The sequence below is a fragment of the Piliocolobus tephrosceles genome, chromosome 17 (assembly GCF_002776525.5).
Source record: "Piliocolobus tephrosceles isolate RC106 chromosome 17, ASM277652v3, whole genome shotgun sequence".
NCBI classification, from domain to species: domain Eukaryota; kingdom Metazoa; phylum Chordata; class Mammalia; order Primates; family Cercopithecidae; genus Piliocolobus; species Piliocolobus tephrosceles.
Window position 1 is genome coordinate 52,111,096 of NC_045450.1, and position 26,017 is coordinate 52,137,112.

Here is a 26,017-nt window from a genome sequence, read left to right on the forward strand (position 1 = left end):
AAAGTTATTGGAGAGAGGATTTCTTAAGGGAAATACAGACCTTAAATCAATTCAGATGGCTAATTTCTAGCACAAGGATAACTGATGTTGCTTTTGGCCTAGATACTGGTGAAAAAAATATGTCAATCAGAAGCAACATAAAACTGATGGCGTGGGGAAGTATGTGTATGTATATGTGTGGTTGCAAAGATGCCTGACAAATGCACCCTGCTGGCAGAGGTTTGGGACTTAATAGGGTTTTCCAAAGCAGCAGCAGTTCTCAGAGATGCCTTATGCTGTGATGTAGGCTGTTGGAAAAAATGTGATGGTAAAGGAGCTTGGGGGAACTTGCAAATCCCTGACTGCCTTGTAAAGACAACGAGGGCCAGCACTGCTTTAAGCTCAAGGAAAGCAAGGCTGGTAGAACAAAAGGATGTGCAGAACAGCTGCTGTCAGCCCCCAAAGCCAAACAAGACTCAGCTTTTTGCATTTCAAATGTACCTCTTCACTGCTGGCTCCAGTCCCCTCACTCTGTAGAAGTCATCTTGGGCATAGCATTGAGTGTTCTCTCAGCAGATATGTTGTTAAGCACAAGCAAATGCCGGGTACTGTGAGAGGTGCTAGGTGTTTGTTTCATGAAAACATGAAAAGAGTACAGTCCAGTGAGGGAGAAAGACATGTGAATACATGATCACAATAGAATTAGCACTGCTAGAACAGGGGAATTCAGTGTGTTATGAGAACAGAGAGACAATACTTAGGAAATGTCAGGATAGTCTTCCAGTGGGCCACATTCAGGCCAAATCTTTTTTTTTTTTTTTTCCCGAGATGGAGTCTCGCTCTGTTGCCCAAGCTACAGTGCAGTGGCGCAATCTTGGCTCACTGCAATCTCCACCTCCCAGGTTCAAGCGATTCTCCTGCCTCAGCCTCCTAAGTAGCTGGGATTACAGTTGCCTGCCACCATGCCTGGCTAATTTTTGTATTTTTAGTAGAGATGGGGTTTCACCATCTTGGCCAAGTTGGTCTCAAACTCCTGACCTCAAGTGATCCACCTGCCTCAGCCTCCCAAAGAGTTAGGATTACAGGCGTGAGCCACCGCCCCTGGCTTAGGGCAAATCTTAAAAGGGGAGAAATCCAGGAAGAGGAAACAGCAAGTGAAAAGGTGTAGAGAGAAAGCATGTGGGGTGCTTGGGGTGTGGCTGAACTTCAAAGTGTGTGTGTGCATGTGTATGTGGCCTTGCCTGCATGTAGGTGTGTGTCTTTGCTGGGATATGAGCCAGCACAAGCAGATGGGCCAGCCTATGAGGAGCCCTGATGCCATGTCAAGGGGTTTGCATTTGAGTCATCCACTTACCCATACCACAGACAAGCTACACAGTTGGGATGAATATCTGCTGCTTATGTCATCCTCTTCCTTTCCAAGATCACAGTCATAATCTCACATCATGAGTAATGGGAAATGTGAGACTGCCACTGGTCTATTTTCTTAAAAACATCATTTGTGTGATCAACATAAAATCTCCCTGGCTCCCTTGAGTACAGGGAATGAAGGCGTGTTTGGGTTGCTTGCTGGTAGCAGAATGCTCACAAGGGGAACAATTTAAATTTCCAAACGGAGAAGTCCCCAGAAGGTGTGAAAAAGAAAACAAGTAGCATGTCCTGTCAACACATTGTCCTCAGTGGACTTCAGGGGGAAAGTAAAAGAGAATAGATAATTTGCCATGAACCTTAAACCCTGGTGAATGACCCTGAAGGGAAATTCCACACTCTGCAGCTGTGACTCCCACCCAGGCTGATGGATGTGAAGGGCTCAGATCAGTTTACATTTAGGTGAAGTGGCCTTCCCAAATTACACAGAAAGTTCTAGGAGGCCCTGTGATATTAATGTGTGGACCTGTAATGTCTACTTTGTATTTCTCCTATAAACAATATACAGTATTCCAAAATATCCAGATTCATGGATTGACATACCAGCTTTTATGACTCCCAAATTTTTATCTCTAGGCCTAACTGTTTCCATGAATTTCAGACCTGTACATCCAGCGCCTCCTGTTTACCTTCCCTTGGATGGTTTTATTGCACTTTCATTGTCTGTCAAACTCAACATGTTCAGATCGTAACTCCTGATTTTCCTCCCTAAACCTGTGTACACATCCCTCAAAATCCACCATTCATCTGGTTGCTCAGGAAAGAAACAAAGGAGTTGTCCATTCTCTCTCACCCTACATTCAATTCATGAGCAAACCCTGTCAGTTCTACCAGCAAGACATATTCAGAGTGTGAACATCTCTAACACCACTATTACCACCACAGACCAAACCACCATTATCATTCATCTGGATACTGCAGGAGCCTCTTAACTGGTCTGTCCACTTCCTCTCTTGCTCTGCTGTAGTCTAGGCCGGGGGTCAGCAAGTTTTTTTCTGTAAAAGGTCTGACAGTAAATATTTTAGGCTTGGCTTTGCTAACTACATGGTTTCTGTCAACTCAACCACTCAGCTCTGTGTTATAGCTTGAGAGCAGCCGTAGACAACACATAAACAAATGAGCATAGCTGTATTCCAGTAAAACTTTATCAATGGCACTGAAATTTGATTTTTTTTTTTTTTTTTTTTTTTTTTTTTTTTGAGACGGAGTCTTGCTCAGCCATCCAGGCTGGAGTGCAGTGGTGCAATCTCAGCTCACTGCAACCACCGTCTCCCGGGTTCAAGCAATTCTCCCATCTCAGCCTCCTGAGTAGCTGGGATTACAGGCACTTGCCATCATGCCCGGCTAATTTTTGTATTTTAGTAGAGATGGGGTTTCACTATGTTGGCTAGGCTGGTCTTGAACTCCTGACCTCAGGTGATCTGCTCACCTTGGCCTCCCAAAGTGTTAGGATTACGGGCGTGAGCCACCACGCCCCGGCCTGAAATTTGAATTTCATATGATTTTTACATAGCACAAAATATTTTTGATTTTTTTTCAACCATCTAAAAATGTAAAACCCATTCTTAGCTCATGGGCTTTCTAAACAAGGTAGTGGCTGAATTTTGTCCATGGGCTGTAGTTTGCAGATTCTTGATCTAAGGTTAAGCCAGCAGCCAATGATCTTTCTTTTTTTTTTGGAGATAAAGTCTCACTCTGCCGCCCAGGCTGGAGTGCAGTGGTGTGATCTTGGCTCACTGCAACCTCTGCCTCCTGGGTTCAAGCGATTCCCCTGCTTTAGCCTCCTGAGTAGCTGGGATTACAGGCGCGTGCCACCATGCCCAGCTAATTTTTGTATTTTTTTTTTTTAATTTATTTTTTGAGACGGAGTCTTGCTCTGTTGCCCAGGCTGGAGCACAGTGGCCGGATCTCAGCTCACTGCAAACTCCGCCTCCCAGGTTCACGCCATTCTCCTGCCTCAGCCTCCCGAGTAGCTGGGATTACAGGCGCCCGCCACCTCGCCTGGCTAGTTTTTTTTGTATTTTTTAGTAGAGACGGGGTTTCACCATGTTAGCCAGGATGGTCTCGATCTCCTGACCTCGTGATCCACGAGTGCTGGGATTACAGGCTTGAGCCACTGCGCCCGGCCAATTTTTGTATTTTTAGTAGAGACGGGGTTTCACCATGTTGGTCGGGCTGGCCGCCTCAGCCTCCAAAGTGCTGGGATTACAGGCGTGAGCCACCGCACCCAGACTTTTTTTTTTTTTAAAGAGAAGGTCTTGCTCTGTCACCCCGGCTGGGATGCAGTGGTGAAATCTCGGCTTACTACAGCCTTGAACTCCTGGGCTCATGTGATCCTCCTGGCTTCAGCCTTCTGAGTAGCTGAGACTGCCGGTACATGCTACCATGCCTGGCTAATTTTTCAATTTTTTTGTAGAGATGATGTCTCGTTATGTTGCCCAGGCTGGTCTCCAACTCCTGGCCTCAGGTGATCCTCCCACCTCAGCATCCCAAAGTGTTGAGATTACAGGTATGAGCCACCATGCCCAGCCCCTCTCTCCCTCCCTCCCTCCCTCCTTCCCTTCTTTCTTTCTTCCTTCCTTCCTCCCTTCCTTCCTTTCTTTTCTCCCTTTCTCCCTCTGTCCCTCTCTCTCCCTCTTTCCTTCCCTCTCTCTTTCCTTTTCTTTCTTTCCTTTTCTTTCTTTCTTTCTTCTTTCTTTTTTCTTTCTTTCTTTTTCTTCCTTTCTCTTTCTTTTCGTTCTTTCTTTCTTTTCTTCTTTATTGAGATATATTTCACATATGATAAAACTCACCCATTTAAAGCATGCAATTCAGTGGCTTTTAGTCTATTAACAGAATCAAGCAACCATCACCACAATCTATTTCAATATCCCTAAAAGAAACCCTTACCCATCAACAGTCACTGCTCATTCTCCATTCTCACTCATCCATCCTTCCTACTCCGAGCCCCAGCCCTAGGAAGCCACTTATCTACCTTCTGTCTCTATAAATGTGCCTGTTCTGCACATTTTAGATAAATAGAATCATACAATATGTGGTGCTATTTTATTTATTTGTTGGTTTGTTATAGAGATGGGGTTTCGTCATGTTGCCCAGGCTGGTCTTGAACTCCTAAGCTCAAGTGATCCACCCACCTCGGCCTCCCAAAGTGCTGGGATTATAGGCATGAGCCACCGCACCCAGCTGTGTCTATCTTCTATATACATAATCATACAATAGGACTGTTTCTTTCACTTAGCTGATTTTTTTTCACTTAGCATTATATATATATATAGAGAGAGAGAGAAAGACAGGGTCTTGCTTTTGTCATTCAGGCTGGAACACAGTGGTGCAAACATGGTTCATTGCAGCCTTGACCTCCCTGGCTCAAGTGATCCTCCTGCCTCAGCCTCCCAAGTAGTTGGGACTATAGGCATGAGCCATCATGCCTAGCTAAATTTCTTTTTTAATTTTTTGTAGAGATGGAGTCTCACTTTGCTGCCCAGGCTGGTCTCGAACTTCTGGCTTCAAGCAATCCTCCCGCCTAACCCTCCAAAAGCTACCTATAACATTTAGAATAAATCCTGTGTCTTCACCATGGCTTTCAAGGTTCTGCAAGATCTGGCTTACTCTGACCTCACTGTCAACCTTTGACATCTCCCTACCTCTCACTGTACTTTACAATGGCCTCCAAGTGGGCCAAGGAGTCACTATAACCTCAGGGTATTAGTGTTTAACTATTCCTTTTTGAGATAGTCTCACTCTGTTGTCTAGGCTGGAGTGCAGTGGCGCAATCTCAGCTCCCTGCAACCTCCACATCCTGGATTCAAGTGATACTCCTGCCTTAGCCTCCAGAGCAGCTAGGATTACAGGCATGAGCCACCATGCCCAGCTAATTTTTTGTGTTTTGTTTGTTTGTTTTTGAGATGGAGTCTTGCTCTGTTGCCCAGGCTGAAGTGCAGTGGCACGATCTCGGCTCACTGTAACCTCCACCTCCCGGGTTCAAGCGATTCTTCTGCCTCAGCCTCCCAAGTAGCTGGGATTATAGGCGTGTGACACCATGCCTGGCTAATTTTTGTATTTTTAGTTGAGATGGGGTTTCACCATGTTGGCCAGGCTGGTCTTGAACTCCTGACCTCGTGATCACCCGCCTCGGCCTCCCAAAGTGCTGGGATTACAGGCATGAGCCACCACGCACAGCTACTTTTTTTCTTTTTTAGCAGAGATGGGGTTTCTCTATGTTGGCCAGGCTGGTCTCCAACCCTGGCCTCAAGTGATCTACCCACCTCGGACTCCCAAAGTGCTGGGATTATAGGTGTGAGCCACCGCGTATGGCCTAACTATTCCTAATGTCTGTAAGTTCTTTCCCCGGATACCTGCATGCCTTACCCCTTTGCCGCTTTTTCATTCAGATTTCTGCTCAAATGTTGCCTTGTCAATGAGGCCTGCCTGATCACTGTTTTCTTATTTAAGTATTTATTGACAAGGTCTAGCTCTGTCACCCTGGCCAAAGTGCAGTGGTGCAAATATGGTTCACTGTGGCCTCAAACTCCTGGGCTCAAGCAATCCTCCCACCTCAGTCTCCTGAGTAGCTGGGACCACAGGCATGCACCATCACGTCTGGCTAATTAAAAAAAAAAAATTTTTTTTTTTGTAGAGACAGGGTTTTGCCATGTTGCCCAGGCTGGTCTTGTCCTGGACTCAAGAGATCCTCCTGCCTTGGCCTCCCAGAGTGTTGTGATTGCAGGTGTGAGACACCATGCCCAGCCTCTGATCACTCAGTACAGGAGTCACTTCCCTGGCTCCAGTCACTTGCTATCCCCTTACCCTTCTTGCTGCATACTACCCATCTGAATATTAAAAGACAAGCAGATTCGATGTAAATGTTTTATTCTTTCAACTAAGTTCTAGTACTATAAGGACAGTAAAACAATGATATACTGGGGAAAATGTAGCAATATACATTTGCTTAAAAGACTGATTGAATAAGCAAAAACTACAAAAAAAAAAAAAGAAAAAAAATCATATAAACACAATCTGAAATTCCAAGAAGTCCTGGAATACAGAAATGCCCTCCTCCTTCATTACACAGGAAGCACTGTTTTAATTGTTTTCATAGCATATATCTCTACCTGACATTGTACAGCTATAGGGTTCACTCCTGTATCTCCAGAACTTGGTATAAGTTTGGTGCTCAATATACAATAAGACACTAATAAGCATCAAGTGTATCCTTTGGAGGCCACAACTACGGGCTAGGGGTGGGGGTTGGGTGGGCAGGTGGAGTTGGGGGATGTGGGGAATGGGGAGGGGTGGAGAGCAGAGCAGCAGCATGAGCCTGGGTGCCTGTCCTCCAGAAGCTTCCCATCTTGTGCTGATTGTTGGTCATTCTACATGGCTTTCCATCAAAGCCTACTATGTCACAGATAATTCTGAGTAGAATATGCATTTGTTGAGTGCATGGGAACCTTAGTTAGCAAGAGGAAAAGTCCCATTTTTATTGTTAGGGGCTAAATCTGAAAGACACTGTGGTAATGAGTACTAACAGTTTAGAACAGTTTAGATATATGCTGCCCAATATGGTAGCCACTAGCCACATATGATTATTGACTACTTGAAATGTGACAGTCTGAGACCCAGCATGGTGGCTTACATCTGTAATCCCAGTAATTTGGGAGGCCGAGGTGGGCAGATTGCTTGAGGCCAGGAGTTTGAGACCAGCCTGGCCAACATAACAAAACCCCATCTCCACTAAAAATACAAACATTAGCCGGGTGTGGTCCTGCACACCTGTATTCCCAGCTACTTGGGAGGCCAAGGCATGAGAATCTCTTGAATAAGGAAACGGAGGTTGCAGTGAGCCAAGATAGCACCACTGCGCTCTCGCCTGGGCGACAGAGTGAGACTCTGTCTCAAAAAAGAAAAAAAAAGAAAGAAGTGTGACAGTCTGAATCTGAGATGTGCTGTAAGTATAAAACACATAACGGATTTTGAAGGCAGTACAAAGAATGTAAAATTTCTCAATTTCTAAATATTGATTACATGTTGAAATAACACTCTGAATATATATAATAATACTTTGAATACATAGTTAATATTTTGAGTATAATAATATATTATTAAATTGACGTCATCTGTTTCTTTTTACTGTTTTAGATGCAGCTGTAGAAAATTTAAAATTACATAAGTGGCTCACATACAAGGCTCACATTATATTTTTATTGGATCATCCTATGTTTTCCCCAAAGCCCACAGGAATAATGCCTGGAACCCAGAATGCTCTTCATAAATATTGGGTGAACGCATTAAGTTGGGCTGCCTGAGTAGGGTCTAAAGACTAAGAATTGGCAAACTCCAATTTCTCCAAGCAAAGTGTTTGCTCATTTAGTAAAAAATCTGAGTATCTGATAGGCCTTAGCAGTGGGGAAGTGGTGGAAATGTGTGAAGCTGTTGATTAGCTTGAGGCGACTGTTGGTTCCCAGCTGTATTTACACTCTGCTTCAAGAAATAAACACCATTAAAGTTGGGCCAACTCAAATTTTTATTTCTTTGAAAACACCATTTCCAAAGTGTAAGCACTTGTTATATAGTCTTTTTTAGGGAGGCAGATCCACGTGATTCTTCAAATACTTCTACTCCTCACACAACGTGGAACTTTGGAATTGGACCAACCCATTGGCTTCTGAGGTACAGCCTCCCATTTAGAAGCTGCCTGTGGCTGGACACGGTGGCTCATGCCTGTAATCTCAGCACTTTGGGAGGCCAAGGCGGGCGGATCACTTGAGCTCAGGAGTTCAAGACTAGCCTGGCCAACATGGTGAAACCCTGTCTCTACTGAAAACACAAAAATTAGCCAGGTGTGGTGGCACAAGCCTGTAATCCCATCACTTGAAGGCTCAGGAGAATTGCTTGAACTCAGGAGGCGGAGGTTGCAGTGAGCCGAGATAGCGCCATTGCACTCCAGCCTGAGACACAGCAAGATTCTATCTCAAAAAAAAAAAAAAAGCTACTTCCTTAATATATTTTGTTTCAATTTGGGAAGTGAAGACAGCAAAGGGGTTAAAGGGCTTAATACACTGTACAATAGGCTTGTATTCTTTAAAATGTTCTTTAAAAAGTTGCCTTGATCTCTGATTTTTGCTTGCTTGATCTCATCTTGGGCCAAATGTCAAGAGAGAGACAAAAAAAAACAAGTTCTGCAGAATCTTTCCTTTACCATCACTTCTTTGTCTTCCAAGAAACTTTATCATTATTATTATTAAGAGCTTTAAATACCTTTACTTATAAACCATTACTGCCAAAAAACATTAAGTTAGCAAGTTACTCCCTCCCTTCTACCTCAAAATGATGCCTTGGCATAGAGTCATCAGCAATCCTGTCATGACAGGCCATTTAAGTGGTTTTGAAGCCACTTGTAAACAATTCTAGTACTCCATTCCTGGGGCAGTTGGAAAAAAACAATTAAATTCAAGAAGGTAGCTTGAAAAAGAAAAAGAAAAAAAAATACAGCAACTTGCCTGGGAATATATTAAGAATTTTTAGGCGAGGCGCGGTGGCTCACGCCTATAATCCCAGCACTTTGGGAGGCTGAGGTGGGTCGATAACCTGGGGTCAGGAGTTCGAGACCAGCCTGGCCAACACGGTGAAACCCCATCTCTACTAAAAATACAAAAATTAGCCGGGTGTGGTGGCAGGTGCCTGTAATCTCAGCTATTCAGGAGGCTGAGGCAGGAGAATCACTTGAACCTGGGAGGCGGAGGTTGCAGTGAGCCAAGATTGCACCATTGCACTCCAGCCTGGGTGACAAGAGTGAAACTCCATCTCAAAGAAAAAGAAAAATAATTTCTGATTTCCAAATATAGAATGACTTTTAAGAGAAAACACTGAATTATTTAGTAAGAATCATCCGGCCGGGCGCGGTGGCTCAAGCCTGTAATCCTAGCACTTTGGGAGGCCGAGACGGGTGGATCACGAGGTCAGGAGATTGAGACCATCCTGGCTAACACGGTGAAACCCCGTCTCTACTAAAAATACAAAAAACTAGCCGGGCAAGGTGGCGGGCGCCTGTAGCCCCAGCTACTCGGGAGGCTGAAGCAGGAGAATGGAGTGAACCCGGGAGGCGGAGCTTGCAGTAAGCTGAGATCCGACCACTGCACTCCAGCCTGGGCGACAGAGCAAGATTCCGTCTCAAAAAAAAAAAAAAGAATCATCCATAAAAACATGCACTATGAAATGTTCTCATTCCTCTGTGGCCCAGATACGCATGGTCTATTTCAATTTTCTTCTAAAAAGTGTTGAGGTACAGTTGGTGGTTCGCTGAGCTACACTGCAGCTTGTCGGGTTAGTGCTGATAGAGATGGAATAAACAACTTGTACAGACGGTAGGATTAATACGGAGGATGGTCAATGGTCCTTCCCAGTTGTAATATTTAGTTCTTCCAGTTTAAAAAGAATTGTTCAAAAACTACTGAATAAACTACTTAAGATCAGTCACAGAAATGATTTCTGTGGCTTGGAGAAAAATTAGGAAGGAAAGGTAATGTTTTTTGGCAGTAATGGTTTATAAGTAAAGGTATTTAAAGCTCTTAATAATAATAATAAAGTTTCTTGGAAGACAAAGAAGTGATGGTAAAGGAAAGATTCTGCAGAACTTGTTTTTTTTTGTCTCTCTCTTGACATTTGGCCCAAGATGAGAACTTTTTGCTTTGCTGTAGATGCATCTTGTGTACTTAACAGGCACAATGAGAGGTGATATTCTTGATAAATCTTTTAGATTTTAAATCTCAGACATGATGTACATAGCAAATCCTAAAATGTCTAAAGTGTTCTCCTTTTAAGATTCAAAAAACAAAAACAAGAAGCAGCTTAATACAGGATTTTCAAGAGCCAGGGGCACCCTCTCAGTGGATAGTAAATCCCATTCTGGGTCCATGGTGGCTGCTAGTATAACTAAAGCACAGTTGGGATGATCATTTATTAAGAACATGTAGGCTGGGTGTGATGGCTCATGCCTGTAATCCCAGCTCTTAGGGAGGCCAAGGGAGCACTAAAGGAGGCCAATTAGAGAGGATAACTTGAGCCCAGGAGTTCAAGACCAATCTGGGCAACACGGAAAGGATTGGCGGGGCATGGTGGCATGCACCTGTGTTACCAGCTACTCAGAGGGACTGAGGTGGGAGGCGGGAAGATCCTTTGGGCTTGGGAGGTGGAGATTGCAGTGAGCTGTGATTGCAACAGACACCATGTCTCAAAAAAACAAAAGCAGGTAATTTCAGTGTATTTTTTTTACTTTTTTTTTCCTTTTTACTCACCCCTATACTAATGAGGAAATTATTTATTACTTTAACACACTTATTACATTTGCCCATTAAGAGGGCCATCTCAGCAACCAATACATAACAGGAAACAACATTTAGTGATGTAAAGCCATGTTACTGATCCACCACTCCCAGAAAACAAGAGCATCTTACCTGCAGCAAAGGCATCAGCTGCAAACCCAATGCTTGCTCATACAGCAAGTTCAGTTCTGCACAATTGGAGAAGGAGAGTTTGGAGGTGTAGAGGTAATAGTGCACATGCCTAAATGTGGAACCATCTCTGTCGATAAATAGCCTCTGGCTTTCTGAAGAAGTCAAGGCTGAAGCCTCTTTCCACAGCAGGGAGTCTGGAAACTGAGAGAGTTTGCTTCTAGGAATCGAGAAATGCCAGCCCCCTACGTTGAAATGAAACAAGTCCTCTGATGATTCATGAGACATGCCAAACTCCTCCTAAAGGGGGAATGAAAAAGAGATCTACGCAAGAAAAAGAAGTAAAAAGGCATGCAGATTGAAAAGGTAGAAATAAACTATCTCTGTTTGCTGATGACATGATCTTGTATATAAAAAATCCTAAGGAATTCACCAGAAAACTATCAGAAATGCGTCCAGGCCAGGCATGGTGGTTCACACCTGTAATCCAAACACTTTGGGAGCCTGAGGTGGGAAGATGGCTTGAGACCAGGAGTTTGAGGCTGCAGTGAGCTATGATTGTAACACTGTATTCTGGCCTAACAGAGCAAGATCCTGTCTCAAAAAAGAAAAACAAAACAAACAACAGCAACACACAAAAATGAGCCCAAAAAGTTTGAAAGATGCAGAGCAATATTAAAAAATGCTGTATTTTTATACTTTAGTAATGAACAATCTGAAAGTGAAATTAAGAAAACAATTCAATTCCATTTACAATAGCATCAAAAATAACATACTTAGGAATAAGTTTAACAAAAGAATGAAATACATGTACACTGAAAACTTCAAAACATTGTGAAAATTTAAAAGACCTAAATAAATGAAAAAATATTTGATGCTCATGGATTGGAAGATTTAATATCGTTAAGATGACAATAGTCTCCCAATTGTTACAAATTCAACACAGTCTCTGTGAAAATCATGACTTTTTGCAAAAATTGAAAAGCTGATGCTAAAATTCATATGAACATACAAGGGACCCAGAATAGCTACAACAGTCTTGAAAAAAGGAGAACAATGTTCAAGAAGTCACATTTCCCACTTTTTTTTTTTTTTTTTGTAAAGGCAGACTGCCACATGCAGTGCCTCATTAGGATGTGTCTGAAGTCTTGGAAGCTTGACTACCCTACGTGCTCCTACAATGGACCTTGAGAACTTGTTTGGAGGTTCTAGCTAAGAAGAGCAGATACTTGTATACCCTTGACTGAAGACTGGTCCTCCTTTATTGGGAATGGTTGTCCTCTTTGACTGAGCACGCAGCTTCAGGAGGGATGCACATGGAGCAGTGAGGGAAGAAGGGGACACCCACCTAGCCAGCCAGATCAGCCAATCAACCCTGGCAATCAATGAAGTGACAGATGTCGCAGCCAGATCGCCCTCACATCCCCTTCTTTTAAAACTTATTACAGGCCGGGCAGGGTGGCTCATGCCTGTAATCCCAGCACTTTGGGAGACCGAGGCGGGCAGATCACGAGGTCAGGAGATCATGACCATCCTGGCTAACATGGTGAAACTCCGTCTCTACTAAAAACACAAAAAAATTGGCCAGGCATGGTGGCAGGCGCCTGTAGTCCCAGCTACTCAGGAGGCTGAGACAGGAGAATGGCATGAACCCAGGAGGCGGAGCTTGCAGTGAGCCGAGATTGCGCCACTGCACTGTAGCCTGGGCAACAGAGCAAGACTCCGTCTCAAAAAAAAAAAAAACTTATTACAAAGCTAGATCAAGACAGCGTGCTACGGGCATAAGGATAAATATAAAGATAAGTGGAATAGAATTGAGAGTACAGAATAAAACCCTTACATTTATGATGAATTGAATTTTGATAAGCGATTCAAGATTCAATGGATAAAGAATAGTCCTTATAAAAAGTGGTGCTGGGACAACTGCCTATCCATATGCATAAAATATAATAACAATAAAGTTGGACACGTACCTCACCCCACAGACAAAAATTAGCTCCAAGTGAAACACAGACTTAAAACTATACAATCCTTTTTAACCCACAGATATGGAACAAAATATTTGCAAATCATTTGTCTGATAAAGAATTTGTTTTTAGAATATATAAAGAACTCATAAACTCAATAATAAAAAGACAACCAAATTCGAAAATTGGCCAAGCATCTAAATAGACATTTCTCCAAAGAATATATACAAATGACCAATAGCACGAAAAAAGATGCTCAACATCCTTAGTCATCAGAGAAATGCAAATCAAAACCCACAACAAAATGCTACTTCACACCCATTAGTATGGCTAGAATGAAAACACTAGATAATAACAAGTGTCGACAAAGAAACCAGGACCCCCATGCACTGCTGGTGGAGGTGTAAAATGGTGCAGGCACTTTGGAAAACAGTTTGGTGAGTCCTGAAAATGTTAAGCATGGAGTTATTCTACTATGAGCCAGCAATTCCACTCCTAGGTGTGCACTTAAGAGAAATAAAGACGTATGTCCATACCAAAATTTCTTTTTTTTTTTTTTTTTTTGAGACCGAGTCTCACTCTGTCACCCAGGCTGGGGTGCAGTGGCTGGATCTCAGCTCACTGCAAGCTCCGCCTCCCGGGTTTACGCCATTCTCCTGCCTCAGCCTCCAGAGTAGCTGGGACTACAGGCGCCTACCACTGCGCCCTGCTAGTTTTTTTGTATTTTTTAGTTGAGACGGGATTTCACCATGTTAGCCAGGATGGTCTCCATCTCCTGACCTCGTGATCCGCCCGTCTCGGCCTCCCAAAGTGCTGGGATTACAGGCTTGAAGCACCGCACCCAGCCGAAAAAAAATATTTTAAGGTCATCTATTTATAAGTAAATTGTCTTCTTTGCTTCAAGATGACCTAGTTTGTCAATATGATGGAAAAGTAGAGAGCCATCAAACATACAAACCATCCATATCAAATTTTAAAATAAAGGGCACTACCCTTGTAAAAACATTTTTTAAAGGATAGTAAATAGTATATAGAATTTTACCTAAAAAGAACCATAAAACAACATCAAATTCTAATTAAAAATTATGCATGCTGAAGTGATGGGACTGCAATGTACTGATATCTTCAATTTATCTTGAGATGAATTTTAAAAAGACAGATTGATGGATAGATAGGATTGCTAGATGGACATGTAATAAAACAAATATGAGCAAAATGTTGATTGTAGAATGTAGGTGGTGGATATATGGTGCTCACTGTACAATTCTTTCAATCTTTTTGAATGTTTATAAAATTGCATTAAGACGTTCGTGGGTGAAAAAGAGTGTTAAAGTACGAGGTGATTACTTAAGAAAGGAAAAGCTCCCTGCTCCAGAAAGAACCTGCATTTCCTATTCTGACAGCTGAGGAAAGAAAATAAATGCATGTAAGAAAGAATGGGATGCGGTTCATCTCTCCCACAGCAAGCCTAGTCTAAATATTCAGACATAAAGAAGAGCAATTATATATGCCACATTTGAGACTAGAAGAGTTCAAGGGGGTATTAAGAGAAAGATGACAAATTGTGAAATGACTGCATAACTGACAGAAGCAGAGCCAGAAAAATCAATCTAATGAGCTAACCTAGGATTCTAAGTCCCAGCCCTTCTAAAAGCCCTTCTACAAGTTCATGTTCAGGAAAAGGCTGAACGTGACAAATGGAGTGACTAAGGGTCCCACCTAGACCAGAAAGCATAAATATGCAAGGAAGGACTCTTGATTCTGCTTGCTGTTCTCCTTAAAGGTGGCTGAGAGCTCAGTGGGGGTGCTCAGAGTGTGCAGATGTTGGATGCCAAAGAAAACCTGCTCCTCGCAGGTGATCCCCAGTTCTGGTCTCAGTTCCTCTTTTCTTGTTAAGAATAGGGTGTGACAAGAGGGTCCTGGCTCCTTCTTACATACATGTCCCATCCACAGGTGGGCTCTCAAGAAGTGCCTGTTGGAGTAAGGGTAGGGGTTAGGGATGCAGCTGTTCTTTCCCAAAGACTGCTCAGGGGCTGCTTAGTGCAGAGCTATCCTAGTCTGGGGACAGCCCTCAGTCACAGGCAAGGTTAGGGGGACCTGTGGTGCTTGAAAGACAAAAGGCTTCAGCCGGGCGCGGTGGCTCAAGCCTGTAATCCCAGCACTTTGGGAGGCCGAGACGGGCGGATCACGAGGTCAGGAGATCGAGACCATACTGGCTAACACGGTGAAACCCCGTCTCTACTAAAAAAATACAAAAACTAGCCGGGTGCGGTGGCGGGCGCCTGTAGTCCCAGCTACACGGGAGGCTGAGGCAGGAGAATGGCGTGAACCCGGGAGGCGGAGCTTGCAGTGAGTGGAGATTGCGCCACTGCACTCCAGCCTGGGCGACAGAGTGAGACTCTGTCTCAAAAAAAAAAAAAAAGAAAGACAAAAGGCTTCTTGCCAGATCGACTTCAGGAAACGGGATAGCCCTAAAGCAGTCATCCCCACCCCATTACAAAGAGCTTCTCTCTTTCCCACGCTGATCCCTCTACCCCAAAGAAGCTCCGTCCAAGTAAATTGCTTATCTTTATTATTATTATTATTATTATTATTATTATTATTATTGTGTTTTTTTGAGACAAGGTCTGGCTCTGTCACCCAGGTTGCCCAGGCTGGAGTGCAGTGGTGCAATCTCGGTTCACTGCAACCTCCACCTCCCGGGTTCAAGCAATTCTCCTGCCTCAGCCTCCCGAGTAGCTGGGACTGCAGGCCGTGCCACCACGCCCAACTAATTTTTGTATTTTTAGTAGAGATAGGGTTTCACCATCTTGGCCAGGCTGGTCTTGAACTCCTGACCTCGGGTGATCTGCCCACCTCGGCCTCCCAAAGTGCTGAGATTACAGGCGTGAGCCACCGCGCCCACCCCGTCCAACTCAACTTCTAGAGCTAGAACCTCCTCATACTCTGAAGACAGGACCACAACTCCTTAGAGCCAGGATTCCCAACCTTTCAGATCTGGAGCTCCCCATTATGCCTCAGAGTTCTGTCCCCACGCTCCAGTCCTTCAGATCTGGATCCCCCCCTTCACACACACCCTTGCCTTGCCCCAGAGTCAGCATCCCCCAGCGCTGAGATGCGAAGACCACCCCGTCAAAGGGGCACACCCCCAGCCCTCAGACCCGGAGTTCCCCACATCCTCAGAGCCAGAACACTTCATCCCTCAAGACTGCGTTCTTCTAACTCCTCAGAGACAGCCTCCCAAATCCTTCCCAGGTGGAGGCCCCTCGCTCTCCTCCGTTCCCCAGACCAGGTCTCGGACCACGTAGCCCTAATCCTTGGCCACAACGTCCCCCATTCGCCGCTTTGGTGCTTTTGGTGCCCCCGCCAGGGCGGGCTCCGTACCATGGTCACGGCTTCAGCTGCAGGCCAACGGGCTTGTGACCCGGCCAATAACGGCTCCCGGGGTCGCGGCGGCGCGCGGGAAGTGGGGGTTGGGGGCGTGGCAGTGGGCGGGACCTGGCGTGCGCCGGGTGTTCTCGCGGGCGGCGGCAGGTGAGCGGCGGGAGGAGATGGCGGAGCAGTGGGAGCTGGACGAGGAAGGCATCCGCCGCCTGGGGGCGCTGACGCTGGAGCAGCCGGGTAGGGTCTGGCCGGGAGGTTGTGGACCGGGAACAAAGGGTCAGAAGCTGCGGAAAGAGAACTGAGGTGGAAGCAGAGGAACCTGAGATAGAGGAGAGAGAACCACAGAGAAGCGGTACCTGAGGCTGAGCGGGGCGGTGGGTAACTTGAGGCAGAAGGTTAGAGGGAGGTGGAGGAACTGAAGTAACCCGGGAGTGTGGGGCAGAGCCCGAGGAGTTGAGAGAGAAGAGGGGAGTGTGAAGTAGGGAAGGAGAAACAAGGTTAACAGGGGACCCTGCGGCAGGTGACAGAACTGCCGGGGGCGGTGGCTCACCCCTGTAATCCCAGCACTTTGGGAGGCGGAGGAGGGTGGATCACCTGAGCCTGGCCAACATGGTGAAACCCCGTCTCTACTAAAATACAAAAATTAGCCGGGCATGGTGGCTTATGTCTGTAATCCCAGCTACTCGGGAGGCTGAGGCAGGAGAATCGCTTGAACCCGGGAGGCGGAGGTTGCAGTGAGCCGAGATCGCACCACTGCACTGCAGCCTGGGCGACAGAGAGACTCCGTCTCAAAAATAAATAAATAAATAAATAAATAATAAATAAAATTCCTATTAGACATCCAAGTGTAGGATACCTAGTAGGCAGTTGGATATATGGGTCTGGACCTCAGAGGAAAGGTCAGAGTTAAAGATGTAAATTTTGGAGACATTAGCAATAGGTGGTATTTAAAGCCACGGGAGTGGATGAACTCAGCTAAGGAGAGAATGTCGATGGAGAAGTGAAAGAAAGCTTAAGATTCAACCTTGGAATATTTCAGTGTTTAGAGGTTGAATAGAGGAAGAATGTGGTATCTTGGAATTTGAGAAGGGGTAGTGTATGGTAACAGCAATGGCCAACTATGCCAAATGCTATTGCCAGGCTGAGCAACTTAAATGCAGAGTGTCTGTTAGATTTAGCAACACGTAACTTACTGGTGACCTTGACAGAGGGAGTTTTGGGAGAGTGGGGAGGAGGGAAACCAGATGGAGTGGGATGAAAAAGGGAATGATATTTGAGGGGAAGAGACAGTGAAAGTAAGAACTTTTGCTGAAAATTTTAGCTGTAAAAGAGACTACAGAAATGGATGGTAGCTGAAGTGTATGATGTGCAGTCAAGAACAGTTATGACAGAGCAGGATATATTAGAGCATGTCAGTAGTCTAATGATTAATTATTTGGTAGAGAGGGGAAAACATGTAATTATTTACTCATTTTGACTGTTAAATAATTCAATTAATTTATTCTGTGGGTAATATAATAATTGTACAGTGAGAAGAAAGTCTTGACTCCCCCATTCCCTTCTCATAGGCCTACTTCCCCTTCCTAAAGGCAATTACTGTAACCAGTATCTTGTATAGTTTTCCAGAAATATTCTCTACATATGTAAGCATATATTACTTATTTTATTATTTCATATTATGGCAATTTTCAAATATATACAAAAGTAGAGATAACAGAATAATAAACTCCATTAGCCTACCTCAACAGTTATCATCAATTCATGGCCAAGCTTCTTTCATGTATACCTTACCTATCCTCCACCCACCCCCAAACCCCTACACTGACTATTTTGAAGCAAATTTCAAGTATATGATTTCCTCCATAAATATTTCAGTATGTGTTTTATTTATTTATTTATTTATTTTATTATTTTTCAGATAGAGTTTTGCTCTGTCACCCAGGCTGGAGTGCAGTGGCGCGATCTTGGCTCACTGTAATCTCTGCCTCCCCATTTCAAGTGATTCTCCTGCCTCAGCCTCCCGAGTAGCTGGGACTACAGGCACCCACCACCACACCCAGCTAATTTTATATTTTTAGTAGTGACGGGGTTTTGCCATCTTGGCCAAGCTGGTCTTGAACTCCTGACCTCAAGTGATCCACCCACCTCAGCCTCCCTAAATAGAGCTGGGATTATAAGCGCAAGCCATAGCACCCGGCCAGTATACATTTTTAAAAGATAACATTACTTTAAAAAAATCACATATGCAACCTAAAAAATTTAACAGTAACTTCTTTTTTTGGTTTTGTTTTGTTTTTGAGATGGAGTCTGGCTCTGTTGCCCAGGCTGGAGTGCAGTGGCATGATCTCAGCTCACTGCAACCTTTGCCTCCTGGGTTCAAGCAATTCTCCTGCCTCAGCTTCCTGAGTAGCTGGGATTTCAGGTGTGCACCACCACGCCCAGCTAATTTTTTTTGTATTTTTAGTAGAGACAGGCTTTCACCATGCTTGCCAGGCTAGTCTTGAACTCCTGACCTCAAGTGACTTGGCCTCCGAAAGTGAACAGTAATTTCTTGATATCATGAAATATCCAACTAGTGTTCTTATTTCCCCAATTGTCCTATAATTTTTTAAAATTAGAGTCCATGGCCAGGTGTGGTGGCTCATGCCTGTAATCCCAGCACTTTGGGAGGCCAAGGTGGGCAGATCACTGGAAGCCAGGAGTTTGAGACCAGCCTGGCCAACATGGTGAAACCCCGTCTCTATTAAAAATACAAAAATTAGCCTGACATGATGGCTCATACCTGGAATCCCAACTACTTGAGAGGCTGAGGCAGAAGAATCACTTGAACCTGAGAGACAGAGGTTGTAGTGAGCTGAGATTGTGCCCGTGCACTCCAGCCTGGGCGACAGAGCAAGGCTCCATCTAAAAAATAAAATAAAATAAGATAAAATAAGAATCCATATATGGTCCATATATTGCAATTGGTTTATAGATGTCTTAAGTCTTATTTGATCTGTAGGCTCCCCCTTTTTTTCCCTCGCATTTTCAATTATTTTTGAAGAAACTGGCTTCGAAAGAGTTTACTATAACCTGAATTTTGTTCATTGCCTTCCTAAGATGTTTAACATTTTCCCGTGTTCCCTGTGCTTCCTGTGAATTGGTAGTTAGATGAGGCTTAATCAGATTCAGGTTGGATTATTATTATTATTATTATTATTTGCAAGACAATTTCATAGGTAATGGTGTATGTTTATGTTAGGAAGTATATGGTGCCTAGTGTTCTTTCTTTTTGTGATATCAGCCATTGAATATGATTACCTAAGTTAATTGATTAGGGATTGCAAAATGGTAATTGTCTATTTCTTTCATTTTTCTTCATTAACTGTAATACTTCCATAAAGAGAAATTTCCTCACATCAACTGTTTGCTTATCCTGAGGTACAGTTTGTATAGGAAAGCCAGCATAAAAGCTTGATTTTTTTTCACCTTATATACCAGCTTTCAGAATGATGATTTATTTTCTTAGCATTCTCCAAAGATGACCAGTGAGGACTGTTTTGCTTTTTCAGTATCATTATAAACTCATCGATTTAAATATATGTCTTAGGGCCGGGCATGGTGGCTCATACCTGTAATCCCGGCACTTTGGGAGGCCAAGGCGGATGGATCACCTGAGGTCAGGAGTTCAAGACCAGTCTGGCTAACATGGCGAAACCTTGTCTTTACTAAAAATACAAAAAAAAATTAGACTGGCATGGTGGCAGGCGCCTATAATCCCAGCTATTCAGGAGGCTGAGGCAGGAGAATCCCTTGAGCTTGGGAAGCAGAGGTTGCAGTAAGCTGAGATCACACCACTGCATTCACTGGATGAAAGAGTGAGACTCCGGCTGGGCGCGGTGGCTCAAGCCTGTAATCCCAGCACTTTGGGAGGCCGAGACAGGCGGATCACGAGGTCAGGAGATCGAGACCATCCTGGCTAACATGGTGAAACCCCGTCTCTACTAAAAAAATACAAAAAACTAGCCAGGCGCGGTGGCGGGCGCCTGTAGTCCCAGCTACCCAGAGGCTGAGGCAGGAGAATGGCGTAAACCCGGGAGGTGGAGCTTGCAGTGAGCTGAGATCTGGCCACTGCACTCCAGCCTGGGTGACAGAGCGAGACTCCGTCTCAAAAAAAAAAAAAAAAAAGAAAAAAGAAAGAGTGAAATTCAGTCTCAGTCAATCAACCAATCAATCAATCAATGTCTTAGTCCCTTTTCTCTTGTCATAACAGAATACCATAGACTGGGTAATTTATAAAGAAGAGAAGTTGATTTGGCTCATGGTTCTGGAGGCTGGGAAGTCCAAGAGCATGGTGCCAGCATCTGGTGAGGGTCATTCCATAGTGGAAGGGCAGAGGGTGCATGCATGAGATGAGAGAGAGAGAGAGAAAGAGAAGACTGAACTCATTCCTTTATTAGGATAACTAACTCCCATGATAACTAACTCCACCATAACAGCATGAAGCCACCATTGACCTAATCACCTCTTAGAGGCCCCACCTCCCAATACTGTTACATTGGCAATTACATTTCAACATGAAAGCTGGGCATGGCGGTGGCTTACACACTTTGGGAGGCCAGGGAGGAGGATGAGGTCAGGTATTTGAGACCAGCCTGGGCAACATAGCAAGATCCTGTCACTACAAAAAATTTAAAAATTAACTGAGTGTGGTGGTGTGTACCCATAGTCCCAGCTACTCAGGAGGCTAAAGTGGAAGGATCCTCTGACCCCAGGAGTTGTAGGCTGCAGTGCACTATGATAGTGCCACTGCACTCCAGCCTGGGTGACAGGGCAAGACCCTATCTCTGAATAAATTAATACATTTCATCATGAGTTTTGGAGGGGACATTCAAACCATAGCAATATAGTTCAATGTATGTTTTAATCCATTATAGTTATTATCATAATTGATATTCAGTTTATCCTAACTTTAGTTAATAGGTGATCTTTCTTTCTTTCTTTTTTTTTCTTTTTTTTTGAGATGGAGTCTCGCTCTGTCGCCCAGGCTGCGCCCGGCCAATAGGTGATCTTTCAAGTTGACTCCTGAGATCTTTTTTAAAAAGTTTTATGGCTGGATACGGTGGCTCACACCTGTAATCCCAGCACTTTGGGAGGCCAAGGGGGGCAGATCACCTGAGGTTGGGAGTTTGAGACCAGCCTGGCCAGCATGGTGAAACCCCATGTCTACTAAAAACACAAAAATTAGCTGGGTGTGGTGGTGCATGCCTGTAATCCCAGCTACTTGGGAGGCTGAGGCAGAAGAATTGCTTGAACCCAGAAGGCGGAGGTTGCAGTGAGCCGAGATCATGCCATTGCACTCCAGTCTGCGTAATGAGAGCAAAACTCTATCTCAAAAAAAAAAAAGTTTTAATTATTAGAAACATTCATTGTCATTATAAACAAGCTTTGTTAAAGGTTGTTAATTCAATTTCCAAATGAGCTGTAAATGTAATGGTTTTCATTAGAGAGACTACTTGATTTGTTGCATTTTAAAAATATATAATTCACATACTATAAAGTTCACCATTTTATTATTTATTTATTTATTTTGAGACAAGAGTCTTGCCCTATTGCTCAGGCTGGAGTGCAGTGGCCCGACCTCAGGTCAATGTAACCTCTATCCCAGGTTCAAGCAATTCTCCTGCCTCAGCATCCCGAGTAGGTTGGACTGCAGGCGTGTGCCACCATACCCTGCTAATTTTTGTATTTTTAGTAGAGACAGGGTTTCACCATGTTGGCCAGGCTGGTCTCGAACTCCTGACTTCAAGTGACCCACCTGCCTCTGCCTCCCAAAGTGCTAGGATTACAGGCATGAGCCACCACTCCCGGCCCCATTTAAAAAATATCTAATTCAGGGTCATTTTGTACATTTATAATGTTGTTCAAGCATCATCACTATCTATATATAGTTCCAGAACATTTTCATCAACCCATTAGGCAGTCACACCTCATTTCCCACTACCCCCGGCTCCTAGCAACCACTAAACTGCTTTCTGTCTCTGGATTTACCTCTGCTGGGTATTTCATATCATTGGAATCAAATAACATGTAGCCTTTTCTGTCTGGCTTCTTTGACTTAGTATGGTATTTTCATTATTCATTCATATTTCAGCATGTATCAATACTTCATTCCTTTTTTTAAAAAAAAAAATAGACTTTATTTTTTAGAGCAGTTTTAGGTTTACAGAGAAATTGGGCATAAAGTACAGAGAGTTCTCATATACCCTTACCTCCCTTGCACCTCTCCCCACCCACCCCGTTTCCCTTAATTTTAATGTCTTGCATTATTGTGGTATATTACGATTTATGAACCAATATTGATGTTATTATTAACTAAAGTTATTAGCGCTCACTTTTCTGTTTTTTGAAACGGAGTCTCGCTCTGTCGCCCAGGCTGGAGTGCAGTGGCCGGATCTCAGCTCACTACAAGCTCTGCCTCCCGGGTTTACACCATTCTCCTGCCTCAGCCTCTCCCGAGTAGCTGGGACTACAGGCGCCCGCCACCTCACCCGGCTAGTTTTTTGTATTTTTTAGTAGAGACGGGGTTTCACCGTGTTAACCAGGATGGTCTCGATCTGCTGACCTCGTGATCCACCCGTCTCGGCCTCCCAAAGTGCTGGGATTACAGGCTTGAGCCACTGCGCCCGGCCTAGCGCTCACTTTTCATGTTGTACAGTTCTATGGTTTTTGACAATCATGTCATGTCCACCAATTTTATTTTATTTTATTTTATTTTTTTTGAGACAGTCTTGCTCTGTCTCCCAGGCTGGAGTGCAGTGGCGCGATCTCAGCTCACTGCAAGCTCAGCCTCCTGGGTTCACGCCATTCTCCTGCCTGAGCCTTCCGAGTTGCTGGGACTACAGGCGCCCATCACCATGCCTGGCTAATTTTTTGTATTTTTAGTAGAGATGGGGTTTCACCGTGGTCTCAATCTCCTGACCTCGTGATCCACCTGCCTCAGCCTCCCAAAGTGCTGGGATTACAGGCGTGAGCCACCGCGTCCGGCCGTCCACCATTATTTTTTATTATTTTTTGAGGCACAGTCATGCTCTGTTGCCCAGGCTGGAATGCAGTGGCATGATCTCAGCTCACTGCAACCTCTGCCTCCTGGGTTCAAGTGATTCTCATGCCTCAACCTCCCGAGTAGCTGGGACTGCAGGCGTGTGCCACCATGCCTGGCTAGTTTTTAAATTTTTAGTAGAGACGGGATTTCACCACGTTGGCCAGGCTGGTCCTGAACTCCCAACCTCAGGTGATTCACCTGCCCCAGTCTCCCAAAGTGCTGGGATTATAAGCATGAGCCACCGCGCCTGGCCAGTCGTGTCCACCATTATAATATCAGTTTTACTAACCTAAAAATCACCTGTGCCCCACCATCTGTTTATCCCTCCCTCACCCCAAACTCCTGACAACCACTGATCTTTTTATTGTTGCCTTTTTCAGAATGTCATATAGTTGGAATCATATAGTATGTAACCTTTCAAACTGATTTCTTTCACTTAGCAATATGTATTTAAACCATGTCTTTCCATGGTTGATAGCCCATTTCTTTTTATTGCTGAATAATATTCCACTCTGTGGATGTACCATTGTTTGCTTATCCATTTACCTGTTGAAGGACATCTTGGTTGCTCCCAAGTTTTGGTAATTATGAAGAAAGCTGCTGTAAACATCCATGTGCACGTTTGGGGGTGGACATAAAGTTTCAACTCACTTGAGTAAATACCAAGGGATTTACTAGATCGTATAATAAGATTGTGTTTAGCTTTGCGAGAAACTGCCAAGTTGTCTTCTTAGGTAGCTTCACCATTTTGTATTCCCGCTGGCAATGAATAAGAGTTCCTTTTGCCCCACATCCTCACCAACATTTAGCATTGTCAAATTTTAAGATTTGGGCCATTCTAACAAATTTATAGTGGTATCTCATTTTAATTTGTAATTTCCTAATGATGTATGATGTTGACCATTTTTTCATATGTTTGTTTAGTGGAGTGTCTGGTTTGGGGTTATTTTTACTGTTTTTTAGAGATAGGGTCTTGCTATATTGCCCAGGCTGGACTTGAACTTCTGGGCTCAAGCAATCCTTCTGTCTCAGCCTCCCCAGTAGCTGGGACTACAGGTATATGCCACTGCATCCAGTTTTTCTTTTGCCTACTTTTTTTTTTTTTTTTTTTGGAAATAGGGTAATCTTACTTGGTTGCCTAGGTTGGAGTGCAGTGGTGCCATCATGACTCACTGTAGCCTCGAATTCCTGGTTTCAAGTGATCCTTCCACTTCAGCCTACCAAGTAGCTAGGACCACTGGCCTGTGCTACCACACTCAGCTAATTTTTAAAAATTTTTTGTAGAGGCCGGGTGCGGTGGCTCAAGCCTGTAATCCCAGCACTTTGGGAGGCTGAGACGGGCGGATCACGAGGTCAGGAGATCGAGACCATCCTGGCTAACACGGTGAAACCCCGTCTCTACTAAAAAATACAAAAAGCTAGCCGGGCGAGGTGGCTGGCACCTGTAGTCCCAGCTACTCGGGAGGCTGAGGCAGGAGAATGGCGTAAACCTGGGAGGCGGAGCTTGCAGTGAGCTGAGATCCGGCCACTGCACCCCAGCCTGGGTGACAGAGCGAGACTCCGTCTCAAAAAATAATAATAATAATAAAATAAAATAAAATAAAATTTTTTGTAGAGACAGAGTCCTACTATGTTGCCTAGGCTTGTCTCAAACTCCTGGCCTCAAATGATCTGCCTGCCTTGGCCTCCCAAAGTGCTGGGATTACAGACTTGAGCCACCGTGCCAGGCCCATCATTCCTTTTTATGGCTAAGTGATAGTCCCTCTTGTGAATATAGCACATTTTTGTTTATTCATTCATCTGTTGTTGGGCATTTGGGTTGTTTTCATCTTTTGGATATTGTGAATAATGCTGCTATAGATGTTGGTGTACAAATATTTGTTCAGGTCCTTGCTTTCAATTCTTTTCGATATGTACCCAGAAGTGGAGTTATTCTATTGTTCTTTTGTGCTCTTATTTTCATTCTTTGGTCTTCATTTCAAAAATGACCTTTTAATTTTTATTATTTCTTTCTTTTCTTTTTTTTCTTTTTTTTTTTTTGAGATGGAGTTTCACTCTTGTTGCCCAGGCTGGAGTGCAATGGCGTGATCTCAGCTCACTGCAGCCTCCGCCTCCTGGGTTCAAGCGATTCTCCTGCCTCAGCCTTCTGAGTAGCTGGGATTATAGGCGTGTGCCACCATGCCCAGCTAATTTTTTTTGTATTTTTAGTAGAGACAGGGTTTTGCCATGCTGGTCAGTCTGGTCTCGAACTCCTGGCCTCAGGTGGTCCGCCCACCTCTGCCTCCCAAAGTTCTGGGATTATAGGCATGAGCCACCGCACCCAGCCTAATTTTTATTATTTCTTGAATTCTGCCTTCTCTATATTCAAATCTTTTTTTTTTCCTTTTTAATCATCTTTCTGAATTTGTCTAATTTACATTTTTCAGTTAATTCCCACATTTTTGTGTCTCAAGATCCCTTTACACCTTAAAAAATTATTGAGGGCTGGGTGTGGTGGTTCATACCTGTAATCCCAGCATTTTGGGAGGCCGAGGAGGGTGGGTTACCTGAGGTTGGGAGTTCCCAACATGGGAAACTCTATCCCTACCAGAAATACAAAATTAGCCAGACGTGGTGGCATGTATTTGTAATTCCAGCTACTTGGGAGGCTGAGGCACGAGAATCGCTTGAACCCAGGAGGCAGAGGTTGTGGTGAGCTGAGATGGCACCATTGCACTCTAGCCTAGGCA

At 44.2% G+C, this 26,017-nt stretch overlaps 2 protein-coding genes across 2 annotated transcripts in view; one reads left to right on the plus strand and one right to left on the minus strand.

The window, feature by feature from the left end:
* The window catches only part of KCTD19 (potassium channel tetramerization domain containing 19), a 38,125-nt gene extending 21,873 nt beyond the window's left edge, over positions 1-16,252 (minus strand). The window contains exons 1-2 of the mRNA XM_023210158.2: positions 16,205-16,252; positions 10,857-11,153 (exon numbers count right to left, since the gene is read on the minus strand). Coding sequence (XP_023065926.1) covers positions 10,857-11,153; positions 16,205-16,207 — 300 coding nt within the window. The 5' untranslated portion in view covers positions 16,208-16,252. The remainder of the gene's footprint in view (positions 1-10,856; positions 11,154-16,204) is intronic.
* Positions 16,253-16,329: 77 nt separating this feature from the next.
* Positions 16,330-26,017, plus strand: part of LRRC36 (leucine rich repeat containing 36) — a 58,241-nt gene continuing 48,553 nt past the window's right edge. Inside the window, exon 1 of the mRNA XM_026456493.2 lies at positions 16,330-16,441. Coding sequence (XP_026312278.1) covers positions 16,372-16,441 — 70 coding nt within the window. The 5' untranslated portion in view covers positions 16,330-16,371. The remainder of the gene's footprint in view (positions 16,442-26,017) is intronic.